This window comes from Athene cunicularia (assembly GCF_003259725.1).
Source record: "Athene cunicularia isolate RWA chromosome 6 unlocalized genomic scaffold, athCun1 chr6_part1, whole genome shotgun sequence".
Lineage (NCBI taxonomy): Eukaryota > Metazoa > Chordata > Aves > Strigiformes > Strigidae > Athene > Athene cunicularia.
The window spans coordinates 13,832,226-13,851,263 of NW_020799105.1; the positions used below are offsets into that span (position 1 = coordinate 13,832,226).

The 19,038-nt window shown below is 41.9% G+C and overlaps 1 protein-coding gene across 1 annotated transcript in view; it reads left to right on the top strand.

Moving 5' to 3' along the window:
* SORCS3 (sortilin related VPS10 domain containing receptor 3) overlaps positions 1-19,038 on the top strand; it is a 209,817-nt gene that overhangs the window by 144,584 nt on the left and 46,195 nt on the right. The window contains exons 10-14 of the mRNA XM_026851516.1: positions 1,335-1,481; positions 1,974-2,076; positions 6,340-6,416; positions 6,519-6,610; positions 11,235-11,342. Coding sequence (XP_026707317.1) covers positions 1,335-1,481; positions 1,974-2,076; positions 6,340-6,416; positions 6,519-6,610; positions 11,235-11,342 — 527 coding nt within the window. The remainder of the gene's footprint in view (positions 1-1,334; positions 1,482-1,973; positions 2,077-6,339; positions 6,417-6,518; positions 6,611-11,234; positions 11,343-19,038) is intronic.

Here is a 19,038-nt window from a genome sequence, read left to right on the forward strand (position 1 = left end):
TTTCTGCCAGGCCTTTCAGCCTTGGCCAGCAGCAGTCCATTCAGGGCAGTCGGTCCAGTTCCTGGTTTCTTCAGATCATTCTGGTCTGGGTGTGTCATAACTCATTGGATGGAAGGTCTGCTGAGATTCAGGGCTCAGTGCTTTGCCTGTTACAAACATCTAATAATAATACTAATAGTAATGTCTGCAGGCTGACTTCCACTGCTACGTGGAAAAATGTTTTTGCAGTTACATGTAGAAGTTAGGATTATACATTTATTGATTTCAACCAGAATAAAACCCATTTAACATCATCATCATCATCAATTTGTTTATAAAAATCCAGGTAGTTTAAGACAGTAAGAGAAAACTCACAAATAACGCATGGATCAGTATGAAGGATAGGGTTTACATTTTATTTTCACCTATTTAGATATATTTTCCTGCCTCTGAAAGAAAGATCTATTTCTGTGTTGTGATGAACCAGCTAAAATAAACCTGCCTCGTCTCCCATTCCTGGGAAAACTCTGTGTATCATAGATTCTTTACTATTAAATGCTGATAGAGATTTTCACAGGGTCATTAAAAGGGTAGTGTGACTCAGTGGGCTTTAGAGTAGAAGGATTTGGGTCCTGACTGTTGCCAGGAAGTTGCAGATTTGCAGCAAGTTCCTTCTTCCTGTGTCACTTTTACAGCTGTGCAAGAGACCAGACCCAACATGAAATCTTCTTGGGGACATTTAGACAGAACCATACTCTGCAGGAATGGGTTCTGATGACAAAAATCAAAACATTTGGAACAACTGGGTTGATTTTGACAGAAATTGGGAGTGGAAAGAAAGCGAGGAAATCAAGTTTGTGAAATACCAGAGTTTCAACATATTCAGGATTTTAATCTTTTATATAAAAGAAAAATAAAACCAACACAAAAAGATCCCACACTGCTTCTGATGTGACCTGTTGTCTCCCATGTCATGGCAATTTGGAGAGGGAGTGGAGCGGATCACATCCTCAGGCTCACAGAGCTCATGTGTGACGTGGTGCGTGGTCTGCCTTCAAGCCCATTGTCAGCCTGTCTGCAAGCACTGAAGGAAATCCACAAGTGGCCTGTTTCCTAGGGATTTGCTCTGTGATCATCCTTGTCTTTTTCTTCCAGAGAGGGTGACTGTGCAAGGCCTTTCAGCTGTGCAGGCATCATCAAGATGTGCTTGTAATACCATTCACAGTCTTCAGAGGCTGGATTGAGATTACTTTATTGCTTTTTCAGAAACCTTCCGCTCCTGAGGGTGATCAGATGAGCCTCAATTTTGGCCTGTTCTTCCGATGTATTTTTTCATCTCTCTCCATTTTTCCTAGGTAGCAGGGATCAAAGGCATATTCCTGGCTAACAGGAAGATAGATGACCAAATCAAGACTTTCATTACCTACAACAAGGGCAGAGACTGGCGTTTGCTGCAGGCACCAGACACTGATCTAAGAGGGAATCCTGTAGTTTGCCAGCTGGTGAGTGGCAGACCTTTTCCAAAGCACAGTTGACTCCTTTAGAGCTGTTTATTTTAGTCACTGGATTAACAAAACTCTGCCCGTGTTTTTTCCTTGATCTGCTGGGGGTTAAGTGAATTAGGTAGATTTGTTTTTCTATAGCTTTGTAGATTTTAAGGGATAATTCTGACCATCTTTTTTGACCTTTTTTTATGGCAGATAAGTCAGAATAAGAAAGTTTCGGGGGAAAAAAGTGCTCTAGATCAGATTGTTGTTAAAAACAAGTGAAGACATTCTTGTTTGTAATGCAGCGTTCCTGCTTCTCTTCCTCTCAGCTACTTATATGATGTTTATTCAGAAAATGAACATATGCTGCTATTTGTAACAGTGCTAAGAGCAGAGGGGTCATTTTCAGAAGGATCAGAACATCTGTGTGCAGTCACCAAGGGTTCCTCTGATATTTAACTTGTTGCATATTAAAGCTTCTGCCTTTTGTTTGTTTCCTGTCAACAGCCCTTTTGCTCATTGCACTTACATCTGCAACTCTCAGAGAATCCGTATACTTCAGGAAGCATTTCCAGCAAAGAGACAGCCCCTGGGCTGCTAGTGGCAACAGGTAAGAACATAAATGCTTCTCACCACTCACCCATGCCTCACTGGGAGCCTGAGAATATAGAGGGTGTTTTCTGTTGGTGCAAAAGCTTTCAGTTCTATTTCAGCATATGTTGAGATAATTCACATTTGCTATGGGCTAGGAGAAGGCATGAGGCCCCTGACTTCAAAAAAGGTAATGCCTGTCAAATATTTGTTGCTCTACAGTAATCCATAGGCAGGTCTAAGCCCACACCTGAAAAGGATCATTACCAATTGGCATTACTATCTCTGCTTACTTGACATCATTACAACCATTGATGTAGGTGTCTACCTGCTTGCTGGAATTACCATGAATGAGAATAGGGTCTGTAATCATGGCTACACTCCTAGCAGGTCTGAACACCTTCCACCTTTTGAGGAGCAAGCACAGAGTTGTCACGCAGCCTGTCAGGTGAAGCCTGGACTTCACGATTGCCTGTCTTGTGCATGGCACCTACTTTCAACACTGTATTGCTCTAAGACTAGCAACACTTCATCAACACTGCATGGGTCATTGTTATTGCGGGTTGTTCTGCAAAACAGTGCTCTGGTAGATTGTGATGTTTTAATGGCAGCCTGCTACAGTGCTTCACAGTGGCAATGAGTGACCCACTGTAATTAATCTGACAACTGTCACAGGCCCCGTGTGCACACAGCATGCAGCTTAATCAGTGTGGTTGGGGCTACCAACCACGCTCAGAACTCCCACAGCTCTATGGGAGCTACTGGGCTAACAAAGTGCATTCTGAATGGCTGGTGCTATTGAAAGCTGGCCTCTGAAGCATGCAGGCTGTCCTGCCTTTTCACAGGGAGGCTTCTACATATGCTCAAATATGTCCAAATATCTTAACCGTTCTTTCTGAGGCTTAATTTATCTACTTTGTTCTGTTCAGCCTAGCAATGGCTTGCAAGTGTGTCATGTTAGCATATTGCCTATATGAATTTACAGTCTTTCTTCCAACCATTTCCATTCTCATGTCCTTCTGTTCTTCCATGTGTCTGCCAGACTAAGCCAGAACCTGAGACAGGTTCCCTTCACGACATTTATATCTCAACAAGGGAAACACCATGTGATTTCTAGTTCACTGATCCAGGACAAATGGAGCAAGATAATTTTGTTTAAACCTCCAGATCTTCCTATGCATAGCCAAGTGGAGTCATCACTTCTGGCAGGTCACCCTTGCTAGATGGATGCTTAGAAGCAAGCCCTACTCATGATGCTGTGCTTGCAGAGTCTTTTTTCCTTTAACCTTTTAGGAAGCAAATAGACAGCAGAACAGTGAGATTCTAGGCATTGATCTAAATTGTTAGTAAATTAGGTTCTTTTCAAGCTGCCAGTGCATGGGATGCATGCTTTCCCTGTCTAACAATTAACCTTTAAAAGGCAGAATATAATTTATTGTCTTACTACTTTGTACAATAAAAAGCTTAACCTGTTGGGAATATACACATCTGTTTTCATGACAACAGGAACATCTCACCATGTTGGTGAATGTGTTCCAGCATGAGCATTGCAACTTATTCTCACAGGCACTGGCTGTTCAAACCTTCTGTGTCTTACTCTTTGATTTACAGTGGTACGTTTCCAATGATGGTTGGAAACTTGGACTCTTGATATGGAGACAGAGGTTAGATTCTTGCGAAGGGAAGAATTATGTTTTAGTATCTAATTGTACAGCTGCCAAATGCTTTTGACTTCTTTGGGACATAGTTATGTTTGGTGGGGTCTGAATCCATGGAGCTGAAAGAAAGTAGATGAAGAGAATGAAGAAAATAATGGCATAAGTTTGCACAGGAAAACAGAAAGAAGTGATAGCAACTGAATCTCGCCTTTTTACTCTCTTTCCTTGCCACAGTCTGGAAATCCCTGTTTGGAAAGTTTTTTTTCCAGATTTTATATTTAAAAGAAGATGATACAAAACTTAACGCTTTGGCCTCTAAGTCAGTTTCTAGTTCTTGGGGGCTTCCACTCATGATGAGACACTGGGCCAAACAGGCCTTTGGACTGACACACTAGATTTGGGCTTGTCAACCTGGATGTCCCTATAGACTGTCCTGTATGGTTGCCCATGGCAGGTTTTCCTTGTAGCTTCAACTAAAGCAGTTGGTCACTCTTGCTGGTATCAAGGAAGAAGGTTAGGTAGGTGGGCAGTGTGACATTTTCTACATCCTGAGCACTTATGGAAAAGCCTTTCTTGAATTGTCCTGCTTCCCTGAGCCAGAGGGTTTTTTTGTTTTTTTTTTTTTTTGTAACAATGCTGTTACAACAATGTGGCTAGTTGGATTCCATGATGGTGATAGGAGAGTGTCAACCTGCATCTGGGTTTTAATTTATCATTTTCCAGCATTAAATGTCAGAAATCTAATTAACATTTTCATTAGTGTGTTTTTATTATGCTCTTGTTGATGCTACAGATGTGTAAGAGTGCCACTTCTCCCTTTGCTATTTTTGAAGAAAAAATATTAGTTCTTCCTTCCTTCCATGGAAGTTACACCTGCTGTAAAAAGTCTCATTTGGAAGGTATAAGAGTGGCTCACTGGGTAAAGAATTCATGGACTTTGAACAAAGTCATGGGTTTGACCACAATATGGTGGCTGTGGGCCATTATCACTGGGAGGCCTTCTGATTTGTCTGTGTTACATCTGCCTGCTTCCTATGGGGCAGAGGTTCATGCCACCAGAATCCCACCTAGCACTGACTGAAGGTACTGTTGGCAGACCAGCCAAAAAAACTGTTCCTGGGTGACTGTGGTAGCTTTACCCTGAACCTCTGGATGCTTTGGGATGTGGGGAGGTGAAAACATACTCATTTACAGCAGACCTGAATTGTTCAGTGAGCCTGGTGTTTGTGGCAATTTTAACTCTGGAAGCAGAAGCAAGATGCTGACCTTGGGACAGTGTGGAGAATAAAGTAGTAAGATCTATTAATTGCTTGTGCAATTTTTTCAGATACTGGGCAACTTTCTCTTCAATTGGTGGATGCTTAGAGGTTGCAGAAGGCTGGGGATTTAGTCCAAGTTCATTATTTACTCTGTATTAAGGTTTATCACTGTAACATTTGAGGTTCTCTCTGCCATCTCAGGTGAAGGACCATGGAAAATGTCCTGTTTCAAGATATGAAGTAGTGTCTCCAAGTGGTGTTCTGCTTTGCTTTCTCTATGTATGGTTGAGGTTGATGTTTGAGCTTTTCATTGCATCATTCTGATGTGTGGCATATCCATTCCCTAATACATGGTGAAGGCAAAGTAGTTCATCCTATAAGGCTGTCAGCAGAATAGTTCCCATCATAATGGAAGTTACAAGATGAAAATTAAGAACTGTACCAAATAACCAGTAAATTTAAACTCACAATTTGGGACAGCTAGGTCAATGAGAACAATCAACATAGACTAGAATGCTGTTCAGTCTGGTCTCTCCCTCTCTGCTGCAAAATCATTTAACCCACCTTAATTCTCTGAACTGTTTCTGCCCCCAGGTGAGGTTCAAACCTAAACAAACAAGGTTTCCTTCAAGTGGAACTTAGATTTCATTACATCATAGTTCTCATTAATTGAAAACTATTCGTAAACCCAGGAAGAAGCTTTGTGTATTTGACTGCAGGCTCTGAGATCAGTTACGTATTTGAGAATTTTAACAAAATCTTGAGTAGACTTTCTAGCGCTGTAATAACAGGCTTCAGTGGGGCCTGGGTTTCACTTTTAAACTCAGCTGTATGAGTAACTTCCCTTTGAATGCTCTCTTTTACACAAAAATTAGAAAAGGTAATTACCTTACCCTTGACAAAGACTGGCAGATCACAGAAATGCAACTCACCAGCCAGAGCGCAAACACTACAAGTTCAGAGAAAAATGTATATGGAATGAAATAGCTGGTAGCTGGGGACAGTGGCCACTATTCTGCTGCCAGTCTGATGATTTTTATGCACAAAATGGGCATGGGGTTTCGTACGCAGTTTTTCAAGTATGTAGGTCCTTGACTAGAATAAGCTTGCCTTTAGTGACTTGCAGTTATGGGCAATTCTATCTGTTGGGAAAATAAGCCAACAATACTTTTTCTCCCCAGTGTCAGTTTGCAAATGGCACAGCTTTTGTAAGTGAATGTTTCCACCTGACCATGATGTTGTTTTCAGATGAAAATAGAATCAGGAACAGCAAAAAAGCACTGGGTGGGCCAAGTAATTGTGGTTTCTTGGAAAACTGCAGTTCTGTGTTCATTCTTACAAGAATGTCTGACACTTATGTTGCAGGCAATATTGGCTCTGAGCTCTCCTACACTGATGTTGGCGTGTTCATCTCTCCTGATGGTGGAAATTCCTGGAGACAGGTATGTTTTGCAGAGCGAAGAAAAGCATGGAGCCTTTTGCTATTCTTCTTCTTCCTTTCCCAGTATAGTGGAGCACTTATGCAGTACCTAATTTGTTTGCAGATCTTTGAGGAGGAATACAACGTGTGGTTTCTGGACTGGGGAGGGACACTAGTTGCCATGAAACACACGTCAGTGCCCATCCGGCACATGTGGTAAGGAAACTTGTTACTTTGAGAAGATTTCCTGTTGTGGATAAGCTGACAGTTGTGCTAATATCTTTTGCATCACCTGGTCAACATCTGCTAGTGTTGACAAAATAAGTAAATGAGATCATTCTTATCTATGTTTTACCATCATTTTGGTTCTGTTGATAAATATTATGATTATTGTACTATTTTATAAATGGCTCTGTACATAATCACAGCCATATATGAATTATTCTTTGCACTAGTAATGTACTATGAGACTTCAGGTGACGTTTCTTTCCCACAGACATGTATATACTGAGTGGGAAGTCATCCTTTGTGCTTCAGATATTTCTGAGATGATGTGTGTCTCATTTCTGCTTTTTGTTTACAGAAACAAAACAATGTGTTTTGTTTAACAATGTGTTTTGTTTAACAATTGTGTTTAACAATGTGTTAAACAGGTAAGACAGGTGGAGGAAGAGGAGAGGGCAGTAGGTGTTGATAAGAACAATAAAGATATGTTGCTAGTGTCACTGTCTCCTATAGAATTTCACTGTCAGTTTCCAGAGTTACAGTGATGGCAACGGAATAGAGTTGGGAGCAGAATAGGGCAAAATGATACTGAAGATACTATTTTGCTATAAATGGGTTATAATACTCTAAGCACTAAAGATCCCACTCAAAATTATCCTCTCAGACTTTGCCCTTCTTGCTCCTGCACCAGCTAAGCATTGGAGAAAGGCATTGTGAAATTCAGAACTAACCTTGTTTACAGAAAATGTGTGTATTAGCATCACCTTCAGTCTCTGGTCTTGAGTGGAAGAGGGACATGGCTAATGGACTGACCTACCCAACTTCTAATGTTGTTTAGAAGTGAATCAGTTAGAAATAGCCTTCAGAGACAAGATTTGTGCTCCTGTCTGCAAGATTGAGTCGTCTCTCAGCTTGATGGTGCTAAGCACATGTCTATCTCATGCTTTTCAGGCGGAAGAGGAAATGTGGCCTTCAGTCAAATAGAAAAAGAAAGCAATGGTGTTTGGCAGCAGTGTTAAGGTCTCCTCTACTTGAGTCATTATTGTACAAAATCCTTCAATTCAATTACAGTCATTCAGAAGCTGGAGACCTCAAGACAGGCTGTCTTTACCCATCACAGGCTTAATGTTCCAGAGATGTACCTTAAGAACATTAATGACTACTTTTTCAATATGAAAAGATTCTGGACTTAATATTCCTGACCTGACAGATGACTCTGGGATGACTGCAACATAGATTTCTGTTAAAGTCTGAGTATGTTGCATTTGAGCACATTTCTTTACCACCTGAGCTAAAGAAATTATTATTTTAGTTTTGGTGTGATAGTGGATGGTTAACCACAGGATGTATTGGCTCATATTCTTAAGGCTTTGTAATTTTTCTAGGATAGGGGCACCACATGTTCTCTGTGAGGTCTGTGCCTCTGTGTGGGATTGCAAGCAAGTCATTATATGCAAAGTGAGGGTTGCAATCTTTGTCTTGCTTTTTAGTTTCAGGAAACAGGTTGTTTGTTTTATCATAAGGAAGCCTGTTACAGTCATCACTTAATATACATAGCCATACTGAGACAGGGCCAGAGGTTAGTCTAGGCAAGCATCCTCTGGCCAACAGCCTCCATAACTGGACATAGAGGAGAGTAGTAACATGGCAGACCACAATGATGCTTCCAGCAGACTTCAGCTTTCTGTCTGTGGTTAGAATGTGTTGTTGTGTCACTAGAAACATTTGCCTCTGATAGGTAACTCAGTCATGACTATACTTGAAGTGCCCTCAGGAAAGAGGACATCAAGACCATGTTGAAGTCTTTATACCAAACCAGGTATGAGCCAAGGCAGGAGAAGTGTGTGTTAGCCAAGGGTAGCTGTCACCAGCAATAAGTAGTACACCAAGGCTGTGGCAAGTTTTGCTCTGAAGAGTGAAAGGTGAACCACTTACTAAAAGAGCTGTAGATCATGTATTAACCATTTATTACTGTATTATTCAACCTAGGTGTAACTGTCTTAATTGTGTCTTACCTTGTGAAGGCTCTTTGGACATAAAAAGCACACTACATACAAGTGCCTGTGCTTAGACGCTGGCAAAGATTTGGTTCCAGGCTGACTTTCCATAGCAGCTGAGCACCCAGTTCACCTTTGTTTGGTTTCCAGAGGCTCCTTTCAGATGTTCTCCCTTCCACTGAGTCTCATGAAATGACATGTGCAGTGCTATGAGTGCCCCTCCCACTCTATTAAATGAGTAATGAATTAGAGCTGTTATCAAGAAGGTCCAACAGGTTTCCTCCAAAATTGTACCCTTAGGGGCTTTAGAATTTGCTTCATACTGCCTCAGTAGGCACCTGTTTTATGGGCAGGAGTGGAATAGATTAAAGGGTACATGTATATCTATTAGTTCTCAGGCTGAGACATTGTACAATAAGTTTCATCCTGGAGAAAAGAGGGGCGGATAATTGAAAATCCAAGAGAACTTTAGCTAAGCTAATGAAGCATGCTGTTCCCCAGAAATTGAAATGCTATTTAGATAAATCAGCATGCAAGCAGAACAGCATACAAATGCACAGGTATATGGGAAGATACATACATTTAAATAAATAGATTTAGGGCAGATAAGCTTTTTGTATGCTGTTGTACTCCCAGCTTTCTGTCTTTGGTCTGTAGTCAGTTTCCTAATCTGGCAGATGTGCATTGTGAGACAGTTGAAGGTATTTTGTTAGGTTCTGTGAGAAGCAGATTATTTAGGGAGTGGTGACTGCAAGCCTTGGCACACTAGACACCTGAGGTTGGTGTAAGCTGTTGTTTATAATGCATATTACACTGGCCTCCTGGTCTTTTGGTGGCATCTCAGATAGTGTCCCCAATGCTGCCTACTTGGAGTGGGGAGGATTCGGTTCCCAGCAAGGCGCGCTCAGACAGATCCAGGTGCTCAGATGCATGTACACATACACACACGTGCATGCATCCCACCCAAACTCTCCTCTCCTAGAAAACAGGGAAAGCTGCTTTTTTACTCTTACTTTAAAATGAGAAGTATTTCCTGCTATTCGGAGAAGTAGTTTGTGCCATGATTGTCTCTTTGGTAATGTCCATCGAGGGTAATCTGTCAGCCTTCACAGCCCAGGTACCTCACAGAATTACAGAGAACTCTAAACAACTGTGCTGGGAGAGGATCAAATAATTTTATAGCCAGTAAACCTTTGCGCTTCTCTGTTTGTTCTTGCTTTGCTGGTATAATTTGCAGCTGAAATTCCAGGCAGAAATTTTGTGGAGAGTCTGGGGGCAGAGAGAAACTTGGTTGGTTTTAGAACTGTTCATGGGCAGCAGGTGTGGGAGCTGGATGCTGACAACCTGCAGGTTGCTGGGTGTGCATACCCTCCTCTGGCTGCTTTCTGTGGTGTTGTCAGCACAGGCTGTTGAGGTGACATGAGGACTGGTAGATCACTGAGAACTGGGAAGCTGGGCATCCACTGAGGTCCCTGGGGCAGCAGAGCAGGATCTTGCAGCCAGGGCCCATCCCACCACCCCAGCTAGGAGCAGGGCAGCCCCAGCCCTGGGTGTCAGACAGCTCACGGGGGACAGGGACAGGCCGAGGCCAGGCGGGGACATCAGCCTGGGTGTCAGGCCCATGGCCAGGCAAGGCTGTGTCAGAGCTGGTGTCAAAGAGGCTCCTGAGCCAGGCATGGGGTGGGAGGCTGGTAAGTGGCACTAAGGCAGAGGCCACCAGAGTCCTGACCCCGTTTGCCTGCTGGTGTAGTCCATTAGCCTGTTCATTGTCTTATTCCTTTGCCGTTGTCAAGAGATAGAGAGGTTGCTGGGGTGTAGCTGAGAGCAGGGCTGGCTAACCCTCCTCTGCTAATCTAAAAGCCTGCTGTACTGACTCTAATTCAACCAAGACCTTGCCAGCTAGGTTAGGATACATGTGCTCTTTGAAAAAAACAGAAGGTAAGGTGCACAGTGGTTGTGGCTGGGGACAGATGATCAAAAACCACTGAATTATCATGGCTTGTCACTGACAGTATGAACACTATCAGCCTCTAAGAAGGAAAATGCCTTAATTTTAGCCAGCATACAACTTTGCTCAGAACTGTAACAGGCAAAGAACCCCCAGACTGTGGCTCGGTTTGGCCTCTTTCCTCTACCTCTCTGTAAAATGGAGACTACCTCTGAGATAGCATGCAAAAAAATATTAATAGGGCTAGAGAGATTGTAACTAATGCCATATGGCATTGATACATGCATGCGTGAAAATGTCCCATGGTGTTGACAGCAATTTTCATGCGTTCAGGCCAGGACTGCTTATGCTCAGTGATGCCTCATGTCCTCATGTGAGGTGCTATTGGAGATCCAGAAGCAGGACTTGGCAATGCCCCTTGATCCCTTGAGGTCTGATGTACAGCTGGAGCAAGTCTATCCATGTCTTTATTGCCAGTGTTTATTTTTAAGACTTTGATCTTTCAGAGTACACCAAGAGCATGAATTAGTGGGCTGAGAAATGGCAAAGATTGGTGCTTGTCTATAAATCTAGCTGCTGGAGCTTGCGGACCTTAGCCAACATTTAATTGCTGCAGTTGCTCTGGAGTAAGTCTTCTTATGTGTATAAATCTTGTCTGCTTCTATCCCAGGGTGAGTTTTGATGAGGGAAGATCCTGGAGTAAATACAGTTTCACATCAACACCACTTTTTGTGGATGGATCCCTTGTAGACCCTGGCATAGAGACCCAGATAATGACGTAAGTATGGCAGCTCTTAACTTTTTTAAAATGTGATGTCAGAAGGGTGCATGGAGATCCCCAAGTGCATGGTGAGCCTCATGGTGTGTAGCACAGCATTGTGTAGCTACACATGTGGTATTTCATGAAGGCATGGTGCTGTTTTGTGGTTTTCGCAGATGGTCTCCACAGGTGGAGAGTCCATGCATCATGTGGCAAACAGATGCCCTGATCTATAGTTGGCAACAGTCTGTCTTGGAGTAAGAGCTTGGACTAGTGACATCCAGAGGTCCCTTCTCATAAATTGCTGAGATTGAGTTCCTTGGATCTGATGGCCCATAGACTGCAGTGCTCCTCAGAAGCCCAGAGATCTTTATGGTTGCACCTAACGTCAGTTCTGCCCTTGCTCCGGTTGTGCAGCTTGACTGTCTTTTGAGACTGCTGCTGTTTAGGGGTATATGAATATCCCCAAACCTTGTTGGTTGACATCTGCATTGTGGGCTTTATGTCTGGTTTTAGTTCAAGCTAAAGGTGTTCTCACTGTGCATATGTAGAGCTGAGCTCAGAACAACCTTCCTGATCTGGGATGTAGTATGCTATGATTCATCCATGCCATGGAAAGAAGAGACTGAATTAGCACGGAAGGTGCTTGGACCTTTTCCTCCCAAGAGTACTGAAGCACCGGGTAAGGCTGGTGGAATTGGTGGAGTAATGTTGGTCCAAGAACAGGTCAGGATCTGAGTTTAACCACCAGAGGAGAGAGGGAACTTTTTAAGTTCAAAGGAATCTTCAAAGAGTCATCTGACCTCTTGCACAAAGCTGATCAGGGCACTCTGCTCTGAAATTCTGAACAAAGCAAGGACTAGATGCACTGCCTTTGTTGCTTGAAAAAGATCAAAAAGCAAGGTGGCTAAGATGCCTTAGACTGTGGCATGCCCGAGAAGCGTATCTGCACTGGCATGAAGGAGTGCTGGAGTGCTTCTGGTTAATCACATCAGACACTGTTGCAGCACTTCAACTCGGGCAGGAGATATACTGTGAATGTCACCTTGCAGTCAGTTTGCGTTTCCTGCACCTACACCTGAAGTTCCTGCATATTTTCACTGCTTGCAAGAGAAAAGAGATTCAGGCCCAGTATATTTTCTTCTAGGCTTCAGTCCATCTGCTTACTTGTGTGGCAGAAATGTGTAGGTGGATCTCATTGCTGGTGTCACAGGTAGTGACAGACTGAGAGTAGACTGCTGGGTATGCTTGTCATCAGTTTCTGAGGAAGCTTGGATCAGATGACAGTTGTGTATCTTGTGCATTTCTGCTAGTGATTTGAATTTATTCCAAGTGGATTGTGTGATTTGTGTTGGTATACCTTTGAAAAACCAGACCGACATCAGCCTTACACAAACATGGCTGTGTGGTGAGGAGTGGTCTGTACTTGCAGTTGAGCTCACCTTAGTTGTACAAAAGGAGCTGGGGAGAAATCCTCTTCTGGCAAAGGGTCATTTGAGTTGGCTTCTTTGCGATCTACTCCATGACAAAAGAAGAGTGTTGGTGCTGTAGTTGTGGGAGGATCAGCAAGGTGTAGCCAATTCCTGTATAGCCCATCTATATATCACCTGTGCTAGTGTCCTAGGAAGGCCAGGCTAAATAATTATCGTTGTCCTGTATGTCTATAAAGCATAGGAGTGGCACTCTTGTTTCCCAAACAGTGCTGTGGCAGGATGAGGCAGCCTCTGTGTCTATGTCACAGACATTTGTTGAGATTTTATTGCAGTAGAGGTGGTATTAATTCTGGTAGGGTTGGTAGTTTTTTTCTTTACTCCAAAACCGTGCCTTGGCTTTGGCTTTTTCCTCATGAAAGTAAGTGCTTGTTTGTGGAGAAGAATGTATCTGTTCATCTGCTACCTTTCTATCTGCAAATAATGCCCCTGTTTTTGCAAAGAGCAAAACACAACAGCATATGATATACCTGTGAACCTTTTCATAAGACTGCTGTGAGAATCCTGTTTGGGGAAATACATGCCAATCCTCAGCTAAAGATTAGAGCCTCATTCTGTTCAGTCTACACATACTTCTACAAATGCAGCAATAATGTGTCACTTTTGGTGTTGGTTAATTCAGTATTTTTCTGTGAAATTCTTTGTGCAGTGCACAATGTGTAACGCTTTCCAACCACACACACATGCAGACACACACACATACACGTGAAGAGAGAGGGATCTGAGCTCAAGGAAATCTACACATCAGCACCTTCACTGAAATCAGTGAAGCTAATCAGTTGCAACTAGCTATGGATTTACCCCATTTACTTTAGAAATCAATGCAGTTTTCTTTTGAAATGAAACATGCATTTTAAATCTAAGGTTATTGTTACTTACATTTTTGTAGTCTTCTGATGGATAATGTAGGAAGTGAGTTACCTTGCTGAATATTGTGTGTCAGCTTTGTTGAGAGCTAACTCTTTTTCTTCTGAAATTTTGGCAGGTGTATTATTATTGCTATTGTTATTGTTTTTATTATTATGGTCATCATTAGCAATTTTGAAAACTATTCTTAATAGTCTGTAAAAGCCATACAAAGAAATTTCACATGATACTTGCCATAAATGTTTTGAGAAATTCCTATTCACAGCGTTAAAGGAACTGAGGAGGAAAGAGCCCCATTTATAAAGCCTGCATGCAAACCACTTCTATGCAGACCACTTAGGTATTTCTTGCAATGAGAATTTTAGTGAACTCATCTGCAAGGGCAGTGTAGGATCATGCTGAGCTTGTGGAAAGCTTTGGCTGAGAAGAAATCAATGCCTTTCTATTGCTACTGGCCATCCTCTGAACAAAGATAACACATGGTGGTGGGAGGTACATGGAATTCGTGTTTGCAGATAGAAATCCCAATGATTTCAAGAAGCTGATGAGACGAGCACAACAGTTTGGGATTAACATCCCCCAGCTGATGATGGGATCAGTGGGAGCTCGTAGAGAAGAAGCAGAGCTGAGGCAGAGCGACTAAGACTGTGTTTATGTTTGTGTATCACCAAACTGGGTAGCTTAGTGTCTTTTAAAGATTTGTCTTTCATCCTGGAAAGTGCAAGATAGTTCATCTAGTGGTCTCGTCTAATTCCTGTTAGGGAAAATTTCATCCATTAATTTGTATCAAAGTGCTCTGTGTTAAACTACTTCCAAAAAATAATATTCTGAGGGAAATGTGTATTAAATAGTCATTACACTCCAACTATTATTAATGTATTGCATTATTAACAGTATTATCATAATACTATCTTATTAAAATCAGTATATCAGTAGAATGACTATTATTCCCAGCCTTCATTTTGTGGCACATCCTGTGAGGGGCTCCCTGGGCTGTAGGAAGCAGAACAGTTTTAGCACATGATTTTACACCACTTCATGGCTATTATGTGAACAGTTGCAGTATCTGTACTGTACAAGCATCCTGGGCGTTCTGGATCTTCTGTGTTTTGTGTTTTGTATACATGTCTTAAGACAGTCCTAAAGAACTTACCAATATGGTAAAATCTGTAGATTTGCATGTAGGGGCATTATATGATTCTCAATACCTTAGTGTACTTTGAATGGGGAACAGCTTTTAGTGGGGAATTGGACAAGATGTCTTGCAGATGTCCGTTCCAACCTAAAGTATTCTATGTTTGGTTTTGTTGTTTGTTTTTTTTTTATTTCATGCTGCTGTAAGGATGTGAGAATGAGTTATTTCCTTACAAGCATAGCTGAGTGGGCTCTACTAAGAATGTAGTTTTGTGACACACAGGGAAGTACCATGAGACTGTGTGAGCTGGTCTAACTTAGAGCTACTGCCTAACCCAGGTGAATCCACTCTCTCTTCCTCCATTCCTGGCTGATCATCCACTTCTGCAGTTCCTTTCACTGTTGTTTTGACACTCATCTCATCTGGCAAGATGGTCAGCTCAGCCCCCTTAGTGTCACAGCACTTCAAGAGGTGTGTACCAAAGCACATCGCAGTGTTTGGTGGTGAGGAAAGCAGCTGTAGAAAAACAAAAGGTCCTTTAGAAGAATAACGCAAATACATAAGGGTGATGCGTTAGGCAGGCTCTTAGGTGACCTAATGAATGCCTAGAAAGCACTAGTCTTTTTCAAATCTGCAGTTTTCTAAACTTCTGTCCTGTAGCCCTCACTGGCGACTAGTATATCTTTTAATGATTTCATGTTCTAATGGGTCAGATCTAACATTTCTTTGTTGACAGGCTGTAGGCACAGCATGTTACTTGCCTGAGGTTGTCCACCAGGGAAAAGGAATCAGATTGTATTCTCCTTCTAGTCGGTTGTGATACATCCAAACAGAAGCAGTATTTGCTCTAGAGAGTTGCTATTCTGTACCATTCAAATCAGAGACAAGATGTTTTGTGGGTCCAGAGAAGGGCTTTGTGTTGTTCCAGCTCTGACTCATAGTTACTATGACTGCCACTTCATCTCCTGTGCTAAGCACCTCTCCAAACCTACCTATTAAGAGAAATAACCTTTTTACTTCACAGCCCTGCAGAGCTTTGCTATCATTTTAGTAGACTCATTATACATGTGTGTGTGCAGACACTCATTTATAGATGGGGATCATTAAATTTGTCTGTGCTGATAAATATATATTTATGTAGACACACCCACATGTGTGTATATAAATATGTATGTGTTTCTATGTACATATACTTAATGATCCATATATAACTGTGTATGCATCACTGAACATTAACATTTTCAGTGAGAGGATTTAATACAAGCTAGTCTCCAAAATTGTTATGACTGCTGCCCTTGTCTATGTGTATGTTAGAAAATGTTCCTGATTGTAAATGAATAGGTTATGAGCCCTGGCCCTCATTTACCTGGTCATGCAGCTTTACCAAAGATGAAGTGGGAGCATTTATCTTCTAGGAGACCCACAAAATTACTGGCAATCCATCACTGAGTGGCAGAAGAGTGGGGCAGAATGAATAAATAATTGAGAAATGCTGGATGTAAGATGGATGCCCAGAAAGGTTTGAGGTGAGAAAGAGAACATTAAGAGCACAGACCCTATTGGGTTAGACCAGAGATCCCTCTAGCTCAGTTCCATGCTCCAACAGTAGCAAGCAGAGGATGCTAAAAATACATATTTAAAAAAAAATAATTATGATTCTCTTGTTCACTTTTCTCATTTACAGAGCTTTACAAAAAAGGGACTGTCTTGGCCAAATATCATATTCTTTGTATTTCTAAGACATACATTATTCTTTTCTATTTTTTGAGTTTTTTTTCCTTAAATCCCTTTAAAATTTCAGCAGCCACATTATCATGTGGCCAGGAGTTCCGTGAGTTATTTCTTATTCTGAAGAACTGACTGATTTGTGGAAGACATCATCAAAGTACAGGTATGAAGGCAACATGAACAGATTCCGATTAGCACTCAGCAGATATTCAGGAGACTGAGTATGAGAGAGGGGCAACAGCTCCCAGGTCCAAGCTCCCACTGAGTTCAAAATTACATGGGAGCCAAGAGTCATTTTCCTGTCACTTTCTGATAAGGTGATTATCATCTGTCGTCTTTAAGCCAGGCAACATTCACTGCCTTCTGCTCAAGTCTTGCTGTCACATTTAAAAGCTGATACAGGAAAGAAAATTACAAGCTGACACAATGTCCTTGAAAGTTTCTGCCCCTTTGCTTAGGGGTAGGGAGCTGTGGATCTGCCACCTCTGCGTGGTTGTGCTGAGAAAAGTAAGGTGAAAACAAAGGGGTGATAGAAAATAATGCCTTTGCTGGGATGTGGTCAGGGAAATTGGCCGCTCTGCCAGGGAATATGCTGGGCCACCCTTCACCCTCCATAGCTGGCACCCCTATGAGAGAGAAGAGAGAGCTGGCACCCCTAAGAGAAAGAAGCTGTCTGAATATTTTCTTCTGCAACTTCTGCTGCTGCAAAGCTCAACAGAGGATTTGGTGAAGAGGGAATCTGGAGGAAAGATTTCACCAGATGTCTGTAGAAAGCTAAATCCAACTTGCAGTTTCCAGCAGAAGAGCTCGTGTGTGGGGGTGGCTGTGGTGAAGGATTCTGAACTCTATCATTATTTATCGTTATATCTTTTGGGACCCAGGCCAGCCTGTGCATTCTCTCAGGCCTGCCAAAACTGTGGGACTCTTGAAAGATTGGAGGGCAGATTTCAAAACTTGGCTTATCCAAGTTGTGTAGGTACCATTAGATATCTACAAAGGACTAGGAGGTTTTACTTCTTGTCCCCATTGTAGTTTTATCTCACACTTTAGTTTTCCTCTCTTTTTATGTTTATTGCAATATCTGTTTGTGGTACAACTGGCCTTATTATTGGCTATGGATTTTACTGCCAGGCTCTGATATATCCTTGTGAGTTCATTGCATTGTCCTCATTCATGGGGCTGTGCAAACTGCAGTGTGTAAACCTACATAAGGACTCTTTATGAGGATCCATGAAATTAAAATGAATCTGTGAAAATAATGACTTCACACAGAAAGAAAAGTAAAATTCAGAACTTATCTGAGAACGAAAATTGCAAATACAATAATTAAGTTAGGAAACCAAAATGATTGAGACGATATCGGCATTTGATGTAGTGAACTGCATTCCTGTATCATCTAATCTAATTTCAAAACCTTCTGGAAGTAATGAATGGCTGGGACTTTGCGAGAAAAATTATCATTCTGCTAATGCCATCAAGTGACTTTACAATGGGCAAGAAAATGTGTGTTATAGGAATTCCCATTTTATCCCAGCAGATGATCAGTTTATACCCTGGAGCAAGACAGTTGATTACCCATATCATTATCTTTGTTTGCAAGACTTTAAAACATTATTAATGATCACAGATTAATCAATGTCACTTCCTCCTCCCATCTCCCTCCCTACCAGAGGAGTATTCTATTTGTTCATCTTTGGATTGCTGCATGAATTCACCTAAACATTCCACAGAGGCACAATATTGATTATGTGGCTGATACCTGCAGTATGAGCCGAGGTATTTCTGTGGCACTTGAATAGACAAATCAGATGATGAGAACAACTGCTTAGAGTAATCTTTCTCAGACAGTATTGTGTGATTTATTGGGCCTTAAAAGAGGATGTCTGTGACCTGAGATCAGTTCCCAGAAGTTGTGCCATGTACTTGAAGATTCCTGGCAGAGGCCATAACACATGAAGAAGGCACTGGGCTTTGTGGCAAGTATTGTCTGTCTTTGGCTTTCTGGGACAAACATTACTCTCATTGGAGTTGAGTGCTATTTATGGACAGTAGATCCAATATTATCCTAAAGAAATCGGCATTGTTAGTTGTATTCTGCAGGTAGGGAAACTGAGGCAGAATGAGGGACATGCCTGTGGTCAGCCACTCAGCAGACTGTCATGTGGAGATCTTGGCATTAAATCAGGTCTCCTGAGTCCCAGATAAGTACCCACTGTGCAGATTTTTCCCATTCCTCAGGGGGAAGGAGGTGCTGAGTCATGTCTGTAATGCTCAGACAAGGTGGATGGAAAAGTAAGCATGTGCAGGGAAGAGGACTAGAAAAAGGTGTGCTGGATGAAGGTTTTATTCACTGAAGTGAATAAAAAAAACCCTTACAGAAGGATCCAGGATGAGCAGCAGGCTGATACATGATTTCTTTTCCTTAAGTAAACGGACAAGGTTTGCCTGATGACAATACAACCTAGATATTCTCATCTAGAGGCTAAAATGCTTT